A 12,710-nucleotide genomic window follows, 5' to 3' on the forward strand; every position below is an offset into this window, starting at 1 on the left:
ATCCAGGAAAATTATTACAGGCCTGGTGATCTCATTATTGGTGGGAATTTGCACTTGGGACTCTACTGGGAACTTTACTTATACTTTAACAAAGACCCATATCTGTTGTCTCTCTCATATTTGTAAGTTTTATCTGAAGGACAAATATCTGGGTGATTGCTCAGAAATATTTCTTCTTATGATATTTCAATTTCCTGCTGGAGTTCAAACATTTGTGCTTTTCTCAATAAAACTGATTAAAGACTTATTAAGTAAGATAGTTTTTCTTTCCAAAACTCTTCATCAAGACAATGATGAGTGAGGAGGGACAACAGCTTAGGAATTTTACTAGCCTAATGAAGAAGTTGACTTACAATGTGAATTTGGACAGAAAGTGGTGATGGAAGACTCAAGGAAACGAGCAACAGTTTTCCAATGTGGGGTACTGCCAAAAACACAAGATTTGGAATCAGCAGCGCTTATGTAATATGGCCCTCACTGTTGTGTCAAAACAAAAAGTTGTGGTTGTAATGTTGTTATTTTCTACAGTGCTACAAAGAGTCAGAAGCCTTTTTCTTTTCTTCTCCCCCTTTACCTTATATCTCTTTTTTCCTTTCCCCTTTTTTTAGTTTTTCACATTTTTTAAAAAAATTATACTTGGATAAATTAATAAAAAATTTAAATTGGAATAATGCCCTTCAATAAATATTTGCTGTTTCCCACTGGAGTCTTGTGATCTGCAATGGTTGCCAGATGTGAAGAAGCTGCTCCAAAAAGAACAAAATTGATTAGGTTACTAGAACTACAATAGGGCAGGATTGCAACCACTGAAGCAAAGTGAAGGAGTGGGGGATGATAGATGGATATAAAACAGTGCATGTTTTATACATCTTAAAAAAACCCAACCCCATTGATATTTGGGACTTCCTGCCCCAAGGAAAACCCACAAAGAGAGAAGACATCACACACGAGCTTAGGTGTAACATTTCACAATGTTTCTCTCACTATAGACCCACACCTAACAACTACCAGCTGTTCATGGCCCTGGTGTTTGCAGTGAGAGAGATCAACAAGGATCTGGTTCTCCTCCCCAACATCACCCTGGGCTTCAACATGTATGACAATGCCAATTGGAACAAGAGAGTTTCTTTGATCAGCCTCTTTCTGCTCTCCACACGTGACCAAATGGTTCCAGGCTATAAATGTGATCAGCGGGACACTCTCTTCTCTGTCATTGGAGGTGACAACCCAAAATTCTCAATGCCGATGGCCTCCATCTTCAGCATCCTCAAAGTCCCACAGGTAAGGTGGCTTCTTCAGATACAGTTATGGAGTAGACAAGCTACAGAATCAAACACAGAAATCCAAGATGACACCAAAAGGAGGCTGAACATGAATACCATATGACTTAATTGAATTGGTGCTACAGTTGCATACATTTTATATTTTAGGTGTCAAGATATTTTATAAAGCCCTTAAGATAATACATAATATTTCAAGACAAATTCCTTCCTAAATATTATTCATAGAAATGTAGCTGCTCTTTCACTGCAGTTTATTCCCTGTACCAGATTTATGGTTTGTTTCCTTGGATTCTGACATGTCACAAGCAGGGAAAATATGTTAATTGGTGACTCTTCCTAAGAAAGGAAAAAGCTTGCCAGTATCTCTCAAATCGACTCATCTCGGAGTTGGTAAAATACACTATGGGGACCCCTAAAGTCACCACCAATCTTTACTTCTGTCTTTTAAAGAAAATTCTCACTTTTTTCAGCTCAGCATTGGCTTTGAGTTCATTCAGGGAGACCGAAGAGTTTATCCTTCCTCCTTCCGGATTAATCCCAAGGAATTTCCTCAATATGTGGGTTTAGTCCGGATGCTCCTGTATTTCCAGTGGAACTGGGTTGGGCTTATTGTCTCTGAAAATGAGAACGGAGAACGTTTCCTCTCAACTCTGAGGCCCATGCTCATGGAGAAGGAGATCTGCCTGGCTTTCACTCAAATGGTGAAACATGATTTTTCTCGTGCAGAAGTGTTCAAATTCACTTTACATTCGAAGATATGGGCTAATGTTGAAGTTATTCTTTCCTTTGCAGAACCTGACACTTTTGAAATGTTTCTTTTGACTCTGAACTATTATTTAATTGGTCAAAGACCATGTCCAAAAGTTTGGATCCTTACTACGTATTGGAAGCCATATGCAAGCCATCTTCATGACAGATGGAAAGCTTTAAAGCATTTGCATGGGTCTCTGCATTTTAGGGACCACAGCAGAAATATCTCCGAATTCAGCAATTTCCTCTTCTCTTTAGACCCTTTGAACCCTCAAGGAGATATGATCCTCCCATTGTGGTGGGAAAAGGTCTTTGACTGTGAGTTCCACAAACCAGGTCACTATTTTATAAAATGGAAAAAATACTGTACAGGAAAAGAGAATTTACGGAATCTGCCCACCTACATGTTTCAAACAAAGATGACAGGTGAAAGTTACAATGTCTACAATGTCGTTTATGCTCTGGCAAATGCGTTACATGCTATGCATGGATCTGGATCCCGACTGGCCCTGATGAGACTTGGAAAGAGAATATCAATTGTTCAATCCTGGCAGGTAATCTGTGTCACTTTTTAATCAGTCCATAGATCTTAGAGTGGAAACTTCCCATCTGTATTACCTGAAATATTCATGAAATATCTGTATGCTACTATATCGGTGTACTTCAGAACAAATTACAACAATAAATGAAAGAAAAACTGAGTTTAGGGTTGAGTTTATAAAATCATGGAATGTGCAGAGTCCGACAGACTTACAATACTGATCAAGGGTAAAAGAGATTCAGATTTTTATGGTAGTTGGAATATGTAGTATGATTGGACCCAGAAACGATGGGAGGGAGACAAAGGATAATGTTGGTTTATAATTATAGATGATTGTATATTTATGGTAATCAATAAGTATTGGAAAGATAAATTTGTATACAAGAATCTCTAAATATTTTCTATTTTTACTCTCTGATTATGGATGTATATATATATATGGATATTTTGGCAATGTTACACTGTGATAGAAAAATTATTATATATTTGTTTTTGATTTTTCTTTTTGATGCTCTAATAAAATTTATTTAAAAAAAAAAAGAAAGAAAGAAAATCTGAGTTTAGTATAATTGGTTGAAAATAGGTAGGGGTGGGGGAGAAACAAGAATTTTAAACCAGTTGTGTCTAAGATCTACAGAGGAAATATCTTCATACAATATCCTGAAAGGTCTTCAAAGGTTGCCTGAGTTTCATGGAGGAGGTGTCACCCCAGAACAAGATGACAATCTGGGTGTGTTGGTACAAGATGCTTCAAAGAGGCAATTGAAGTCCTGGGGGCAAATTTCCAGAACCATTTCAGTTTCTCTCAGTATATAGTATGAATCCAACCTGTTCCTGATCTAAAAATCATCAGACTTTTCTGAATCAAAACCTAATTGTTAGACATTTCTGCACAGTGATGTGACAAGCCACTTCCACATGGACCCACTTAATCAGACCTGGTTTTTGCATTCTAGTCTTTTTTCTATCACATAGAGAGACTCAGTCCAGTTCTACATTGTTTTGAAAGAAATTATTCAATTGTTCCATTGCATTTAAAATACAAATTTTAAAATATATGTAGACAGGTATCACAGAAGGAAACTCATACAAGGAAATTTCAAGTGTGGCATTAAAATCTTTGTATGTAGATATCACTCTGGTAAAACTAGAGTTCAATAAGCCATGATACAAATGCCCAATGATAAAGGGGAACTTTGTAGTGCTGAGGAAATAGCTCAGTGTTTAGTGTTACTCCTGATTGCTCAGATCGCCACCAAGGGAACACTGCCCTATATCTTGTTAAACATATTCTTATCTCCTAAAATGAGGGTCATAACAGAATAACAGAGTTGGAAAGAACCTTGGAGATTTTCATTCCAACTTCCTGCTCAAGTAGGAAACCCTATACCTGCGGCTATGGAGCCGCATGTGGCTCTTTCATCCCTCTGCTGCAGCTCCCTGTCGCTCAAAATATGTGTCACAACCACGAATGTAGTTGACCCGAGGTGGTGCAGTGGTTAGGGTGCAGTACTGCAGCTACTTCAGCTGACTGCTAGTTCAGCAGATCAGCGGATCAAATCTCACCGGCTCAAGGTTGACTCAAGGTTGACTCAGCCTTCCATCCTTCCGAGGTGGGTAAAATGAGGACCCAGATTGTTGGGGGCAATATGCTATTTAGTATACTGTCTTTGGTGTAAGCTGCCCAGAGTCCTTGGAGAGTGGGCGGCATAGAAATATGATTAATAAAAAAAAAGTGTGACACCTGTGCACGTGATTTATTGAGCTTTTTGGTCCATCTTTTTTTTCGGAGTTCAAAATGTTTTTGTTGCATGCAGAAATAAAAATGTGTTTTCTCTGTAGCAAGTCATTGATTTCATAAATGCAGCACGCTATAGTTTTTTTTTTTTTTATGCCTAGCATAAAGGTAAAAAGTGATGTATGCAGTGTTTATCTTCATTTTAGATGTCAAAAGGGTTTTGTGGCTCCCGGTGTTTTCTTTTCTGTGGGAAATGGGTCCAAATGGCTCTTTGAGTGTTTAAGGTTGCCGACCAGTTTTTCATACCTCTGGTTATCCAATCTCTTCTTTGAAACCTCCAGTAGTAGAAGCCATGATGTCTCATGTGTGGCTTTCAACCAATTACTCCAATGTTTGAAGATCTCTTTTGTTTCAGCTTCTTCCTTACTTGATGAATGTCCAGTTCAACAATGGTGTTGGAGAGGAAGTCTCCTTTTCAGAAAAAGGATTGGGATCTGCTCGTTATGACCTTCTCAATTGGGTTCGCCTCCCCAATCGATCAATTGTCCTTCTGAGAGTTGGGCAAATAAATCCTGGGGCTCCCCCAGGTCAGGATGTCACCATTCACTCTGGTGCAATTGTCTGGCCTACAAAGGTGAGCTGGAAGATTCATTGTCTCCTGGGAATGCAGAAAATAGTACTATTGAATCAGAAAACAGGAAAGCATAACATTTGGTGAAAATGTGCTTTGCATGTAAGACATCTGGGGTATGATTTGTGTCATGATTGGGAAGAAGTTTGTATAATCCAGTTGGCCATTAGAGCAGGCAACTGTGATTTATCAGGACCATTTCCATTGTAGGATACCAACATAGGACTCAAACACAATAATTAAGGCTCATTGCAATGTATTTTCTTAAATTTAATAATATGCACTGATACTGTATAGTGTCACTGAACTGAATCCCCCAGGAGCTGTTCCGGATTTCTGATAGATCCTGGTGAACCATATCTGAAGATGGACATGTGATGTGGAAATGGATAAATGAAGCATGTCCGGGTTTTTTGGTCATCTCAAGCATTTCTCTTTTCTTTTTAGAAGGTGCCATTTGCCAGGTGTGGTATGAAGAGGTGCCAGGCAGGAGAGAGGAAAAGTGTCCCAGAGGCTGAACAGGTTTGCTGCTACCTCTGTACCCCTTGTTCAGATGGGAGCATTTCTGATCTGACAGGTAGAGCATATAGACCTTCAAATATAGACCTTCCAGAATCAGTGAACCATTCCGTGACTCAAAATATGGATTTCTTTTTATCATTGTTCATAGAATTGATAGGCTTCAAAATTTCAGGATACAGAGATTTTCCCTGTAAATCACTCCTTTCCCTTTTCAGAATTCTTGGTGCCCAATTCTATATCCATCTCGTTGTAACTAATTTCTCTATAAATCACTTTGGATCAATAAAAGAGAGCATTCCCTCCCGTGATATTCAATGCACCTTTTTATGTCTTCCTCTCTTGCATTGTGGACATTCTCAGCACACACGATAACGTAATGGACACACCAACACAAAAAAGAGAGCAAGATTTCTGGCTGATAGATATATCAGTCTTTTTGCAGTTCCAGTATGAAGTGGTTTACTATAGTCATGCAAGTGTCCAGTGAATAGACAGAGCCTTTTTTCCACAGCAAATTGACCAGGCCAGCTGGGGATGAATAGATCCATGTCTCTGACTAAACTAACATAGCATCATTAATATAGAATGAGGCTTAGCCTTTGTTTGATCCACCATGAAATGCACAGTAGGTCATTCCATCACTTCCTTTGGGGGTTGACCATAGCATAAAGGGGACACTCATGTTACCCCTGAGGGTGGGATAATGCTAATTACAGATGACTCTTAAATCCTTACATTAAGACTCTTCATTTCAGATGCAGCCCAATGTGATCCTTGCCCGGAAGATCAATACCCCAACAAGGATAAGGTCTACTGCATTGACAAGAAGATCCACTTCCTTGCCTATCAAGACCCCCTGGGATACGCTTTAACTTCTTTAGCTCTTTTCTTTTCTCTGATCACAACTGCTATCCTGGTGATTTTCCATAAGCATCATGACACACCAATTGTCAAGGCCAACAACCGAGATCTCACCTACATCCTCCTGGTCTCCCTCCTGCTCTGCTTCCTCTGCTCCTTCTTCTTCATCGGTCGACCCAGGAAGTTCACTTGTCTCTTTCGACAAACTGCCTTTGCCATTCTCTTTTCCCTTGCAGTTTCCTCTGTCTTGGCAAAAACTGTCTTGGTGGTTCTGGCCTTCATGGCCACCAAGCCAGGAAACCGGACAAGGAAATGCTTAGGAAAACCACTGACCTACTCCATTGTCTTAGGCTGTCCCCTGATCCAAGCAGTTTTGTGTGTCACATGGCTGGCAACTTCTCCCCCATTTCTCAACATGGATTTCCATTCCTTGGTCAGAGAGACCATCATAGAATGTAAGGAAGGTTCAATTTCAATGTTTTATGCTGTCCTTGCCTATCTGGGATTTCTGGCCCTTATAAGTTTCACAGTGGCCTTTCTGGCCAGAAAATTGCCTGATAGCTTTAACGAAGCGAAGTTCATTACTTTCAGCATGCTGGTCTTTTGCAGTGTTTGGATCAGCTTCCTCCCCACCTACCTGAGCACCAAAGGGAAGTTCATGGTGGCCGTGGAGATCTTCTCCATCTTGGCCTCTGGGGCTGGTCTCTTGGCTTGTATCTTTTTCCCCAAATGCTTCATTATCCTATTGAGGCCCCATTTGAATTGTAAAGAGAATATCATGAGGCAGAAGAATTTCTGATTTAGCTGGAGATTGGGCACTGTGATTTTGGGATATTTTTGTATTCAATCTGATTTCTAAAATAAATCATGAAATGCAAGGAAATGTTGTCCATTAAATAATTGTAAATAACTTTATGTGACTAATCACAAAATATTTTTGATCAGGAACAATCACCAAACTTTTTATTCTTCATTCTTTCTTGTTGTATCCAGTGAGACCCCAGTAATCAAGATAGAAGTAAAATTTTGTATGAAATCTCATGTGGATATTAGCTCCCAACAGGACAGTTCCTCACTTTATTTATTTTAATCCAAAGAGTCTTTAAAATTTTGCTGGTTGTGTTCATTATCCATGTTGATAAGCTTGTTCCCTAAGTATGTTCTGAATAAGACACTGGAATGAATGAGTGAATGAATGAATGAATGAATGAATGAATGAATGAATGAATGAATGAATGAAGATGGGATACAAGTTGGTGGAAAGGGAAAGGTAGAACTACCTGAGATCTTCACTGAATGTTAGCAAACAAAACATTTATATTTTGTCTATTTCAGCAAGAGAAAATCAAAATTATTTTATTTTGTATTTTATTTTCTCATATACACTGTATTCCAAAAATCATTCCCCTTATAAAATTTCTCATGTAATTTACATAACAAAGGATCTACGGGGCCTGATTTTGGAATTGCAAACACATAAAGACACACTGTATATGTGGCATTCTATATTTTTATTCTGTTTATATTCTCCCCTTCCTTTCAATGCATCAAGTTCACCCTTTTTGTTCCTGAAACTTTGAGCATTAGAGTATAAGCATTTGAGTCCTTTAATGGCTGACTTGACTGCAATCAATTAAATTGAAATGTAGAGATATGATGCCACAGACTATTATCTTAGTACAATAGTCCCATGGATGTGCAATTGATTTTTAAAACAACTTTTGGTGTCTGGCATTCTACTTCCTCCTCTTGATTTATGGAAGATGATTTTTCTCCCTGCCCTATTGGTTTTATTTATTCCTCACTTTGGGTTTCTGAAGGAAAACTGGCAGAGGAAGTAAGCTGAGCTCCAATACTTATATTCGAAATGACTGACCTATGAATATGTATGCTTACACCTTCTGTTGCATATGCATTAGTCTCCCCTGCCTTTCTTAGATGTATAAATATGAGCGTTTAGTTGGATGGGTTCTCTCTCAGTGTTTGGAATGAGTACTGCTGGCACATGCTGGTTAATGAACACTTGATTATTTTGGTTCTCTGTTTGATTCCACACTACTACTTACCCACCCAGTCCAGAGTTTTACGATGAGTGATGGTAAATGTCCCACAACAGTCAACAATGAAGAAAGCCCACTTCATAAGAAAAGCACAGCAAAGAAACTTTTCTAGCTCTAACTAGTTTTTAGACAATATTCCTGTGGAATTTTGGGTAGCCTAACATTTTGAGAAATGCTCCTGCCTATTGGTAAGAACCACTGGAAAAGTTGGGAAAAAACCTTTCATCCCCTGCCACGTGTCATGCTTACTAAACTACAACAGACTGTCATGTGCCACCATGACCTGTTATCACTCATACTACCTGAACGAACTATGGAACAGGCCAGAGGTGGGTTTCAGCAGGTTCTGACCAGTTCTGGAGAACCGGTAGTGGAAATTTTGAGTAGTTCAGAGCAGGGGTGGGTTCTAAATTTTTTTACTACCTGTTCTGTGGGTGTGGCTTATTTTGTGGGCGTGGCTTGATGGTCATGTGACAATTATTTAGGATTTAGCAGAGGTCCTGGTCTACCAGGCTTTTAACTGCTTGCAGAGCTGTACCGATCTACCCATTTATTTTTTGCAGGCACTGGTCTATCCATTTATTTTTGCAAGCACTGATCTACTCATGTATTTTTGCAGGCACTGATTTACTCATGTATTTTTGCAGGCATTGGACTACCCGTTTATTTTTGCAGGCACCGGTCTACTCATTTGTTTTCTTTTAACACTGATCAGCTGTAGGGTGGCCTTTTGAAGCCCCGCGGTAAGAGTTTAAACATTTTTTTCCCTCTAGCCGATCAGCTTGGACTCAGGAGGCAGCAATAGATTGGGGGTGGGGCAAAATAAAAGGTAAGAATAATGCAGGGGGTGGAGTGGCACTGGGGGCAGAGGTGCAGGGGGCCAGAACCGGTTTGGTGACATCATATCGTCACCACTACCGGCTCGGGAGAACCGGACTAAACCGGGAGGTATCCACCACTGGTTCAGAGAACCGGTAAATTACAAACTCTGATTGGCCTTGCCCCCATCTATTCTCTGCCTCCCGAGTCCCAGCTGATTGGGAGGAAATGGGGATTTTGCAGTAATCTTCCCCTGAATTAGGGAGGGAATGGAAATTTTCCAGTATCCTTCCTCTGCCACGCCCACCAAGCCACACCCACCAAGCCATGCCATACCCACCAAGCACCCACAGAACCTGTAGTAAAAATTACTTCCGCTGGAATAGGCCAAACTCCACCTTGTGTGTAGGTACTAAATTTCATTTAAGTCACTTCCCCTTGACTCTCAAGCTCATCTGTTCTCTGGATTAGTAATAAGAGACATAAATGTGTTTTTTCCCTTTCTGGTGCACAAAAAAAAAATGGAGTGCTAAGTGGGTGAGACAATTGCTTTTCCTTGCAATTATCAGAAGAACAGTAATTAATACATCCCCTGTGCATTTCAAGCCACAAAAATCTTCCAAGATAAAAGAATAGAATAGAGTAGAATTCTTTATTGGCCAAGTGTGATTGGACACACGATGAATTTGTCTTGGTACATACGCCCTCAGTGTACATTAAAAAAAAAAGATACTTTCGTCAAGAATCAAAAGGTACAACACTTAATGATAGTCATAGAGAAACAGTCAATATAAATCTTAAGGATACCAGCAAGAAGGTTACAGTCATACAGTCATAAGTGGGAGGAGATGGGTGATAGGAATGAGGAGAAATTTAATAGTAATGCAGACTTAGTAACTATTTTTACAGTGTTGAGGAAATTATTTGTTTAGCAGAGTATTGGCGTTTAGGAAAAAACTGTTCTTGTGTCTATTTGATCTGGTGTGCAGTGCTCTATAGCATCATTTTGAGGGTAAGAGTTGAAACAATTTATGTCCAGGATGTGAAGGGTCTGTCAATATTTTCATAGCCCTCTTTTTGACTCATGCAGTATACAGGTCCTCAATAGAAGGCAGGTTGGTAGCCATTGTTTTTTCTGCAGTTCTAATGATCCTCTGCAGTCTCTTGTCTGTCTTGTTGGGTTGCAGAGCCAAACCAGACAGTTATGGAGGTGCAGATGACAGACTCAATAATTCCTCTGTAGAACTGGATCAGCAAGTCCTTGGGCAGTTTGAGCTTTCTGAGTTGGCGCAGAAAGAACATTCTTTGTTGTGCTTTTTTGATGACGTTTTTAATGTTGGGTGTCTATTTTAGGTCGTGAGATATGGTAGAACCTAGAACTTTGAAGGTCTCTACTGTTGATACTGTGTTGTCTAGTATTGTAAGAGGTGGTAGTATACAGTAAAACAGGTTTTAAATAAATATGCTTGGAGTTCTCCAGGTGGGAGCAAGCAATGCCACCTCACCTTGTCTTGCAAAGAGCTCACCTCCTGTGTTTGTTTGAGGAGACTCAGCTGCCCTAAATTTTCTCTTTCATCACAGCCCAAATGCAGGTAAAATCTTTCAATCAGAATAGATCTACAAGGGACCTTGGAGATCTTTTCGTTCAACCCTCTGCTCAAGCAGGAGGCCCTACACCATTTCAGATAGGTGGCTGTCCAGTTTTTTTTTAAAGCATCCAGTGATGAAGCACTCACAACTTCTGGTGGCCTGCTGTTCCACTGGTTAATTATTCTCACTGTTAGGTTTTGGTTTTTTTTTCCCCTGCCTAAGTGAAAATCTTGTTTTTCTCCACCTTAAATTTCATGTTATTAGATAGGGTGCATTGTTCAAGTTTGTCAAGATCTTTCTGGATCCTGAGCTTGTCTTCTGGGGTGTTGGCTGTTCCTGCCAGCTTAGTGTCATCTGCAAATTTGATGAGTTCCCCATCCATTCACTCAACTAAGTCATTTATGAAAATATTGGCCCTCAGATAGAACCTTGTGGTACACCACTGCTTACTTCCCTCCATGTGGATGTAGTACCATTACGGACTACTCGTTGAGTTTATCAGCAGTTACAAATCCATCTAGTGTTTCTGTTGTCTAGCCTGCATTTTTCTAGTTTACCAAGAAGTAGATTGTGCTCTAGTCTGTCAAATGCCTTGCTGAAGTCTAAGTATATTATGTCCATAGCATTTTGCTGGTCTGCTAATTGAGTCACTTTGTCAAAGAATCAAATAAGATTGGTTTGGCATGATCTGTTTTTAACAAGCCCATGCTGGCTACTCATTATAACTTTGCTTCTAGCCATTCAGTTTTTTTTAAAAAAAAATCGTTTTTGATATGTTTACCCTGAAGCCATCCAGGTGGCATGTCCTGTGTTTATCCTGTTAATGCTCTGATAAAATTTAAAGTGATGCCTGCAATTCAGCTTCTGCACAATCTTGATTTCTGATCTAGGAAGGAAGGTGACAAGAATGACTGGGCTGCCTCTCCTCCTCCTGCTGCTCTTCTGGCTCCTGCCTCCAATTATTGCTAAGGGGATGCAAACCCTTTGTGTGCTGCCACAACCTTACAGGATTCAGGAACACTATTACAGGCCTGGTGGTCTCATTATTGGTGGAAATTTGCCCTTGGGGAACTACTGGAACCCTTTCTTAAACTTTAAGAAAGACCCATTCCCGTTTTCTCTCCCATATTTGTAAGTTTTACCTTGAGGTCAAATATCTAGGTGATTGTTTGTGCTGTGTTTGCTCAGAAAGATTTGTTCTCATGATGTTTCAATTTCCTAGTATAGTTCAAATTTTTGTGCTTTTCTCAATAAAGTGCCAAACTAATTAAATAGGCTAGCTTTTCTTTCCAAACTCTTTACCAGGAAGATGATAAATTACCTAAAGAGTGAGGAGGGACAACATTTTAGGCAGTTTATTAGCCTACTGAAGAAGTTGACTTATACTGTTAATAGAATAGAATAGAATTCTTTATTGGCCAAGTGTGATTGGACACAGAAGGAATTTGCCTTTGGTGCATATGCTCTCAGTGTCCATAAAAGAAAAGATACATTTGTCAAGAATCATAAGGTACAACACTTAATGATAGTCATAGGGAACAAATAAGCAAACAAATCATATTAGGAAACAGTGAAAATAAATATTAAGGATGCCAGCAACAAGGTTACAGTCATAAGTGGGAGGAGATGGGTGATAGGAATGATGAGAAGATTAACAGTAATGCAGACTTAGTAACTAGTTTGACAGTGTTGAGGGAATTATTTTTTTAGCAGAGTGATGGCTTTCGGGGAAAAAAAACTGTTCTTGTGTCTAGTTGTTCTGGTGTGCAGTGCTCTATAGCGTCGTTTTGAGGGTAGGAGTTGAAAATTATGTCCAGGATGTGTGGAGTCTGTAAATATTTTTGCAGCCCTCTTTTTGACTCGGGCAGTATACAGGTCCTCAATGGAAGGCAGGTTGGTAGCCATTGTTTCTTCA

The 12,710-nt window shown here is 39.6% G+C and overlaps 1 protein-coding gene across 1 annotated transcript; it reads left to right on the top strand.

Moving 5' to 3' along the window:
• The first annotated feature begins 1,017 nt into the window (after positions 1 to 1,017).
• LOC139313319 (vomeronasal type-2 receptor 26-like) lies at positions 1,018 to 7,125 on the top strand. Its single transcript, XM_070938880.1, has 5 exons — positions 1,018 to 1,281; positions 1,754 to 1,984; positions 4,728 to 4,946; positions 5,391 to 5,520; positions 6,221 to 7,125. The coding sequence occupies exons 1-5, from the start codon at positions 1,018 to 1,020 to the stop codon at positions 7,123 to 7,125; spliced, it is 1,749 nt and encodes a 582-aa protein (XP_070794981.1).
• Positions 7,126 to 12,710: the final 5,585 nt, after the last annotated feature.

This window comes from Pituophis catenifer, unplaced genomic scaffold (assembly GCF_029215685.1).
Source record: "Pituophis catenifer annectens isolate HBS135680 unplaced genomic scaffold, rPitCat1.0.hap2 SCAF_1, whole genome shotgun sequence".
Lineage (NCBI taxonomy): Eukaryota > Metazoa > Chordata > Lepidosauria > Squamata > Colubridae > Pituophis > Pituophis catenifer.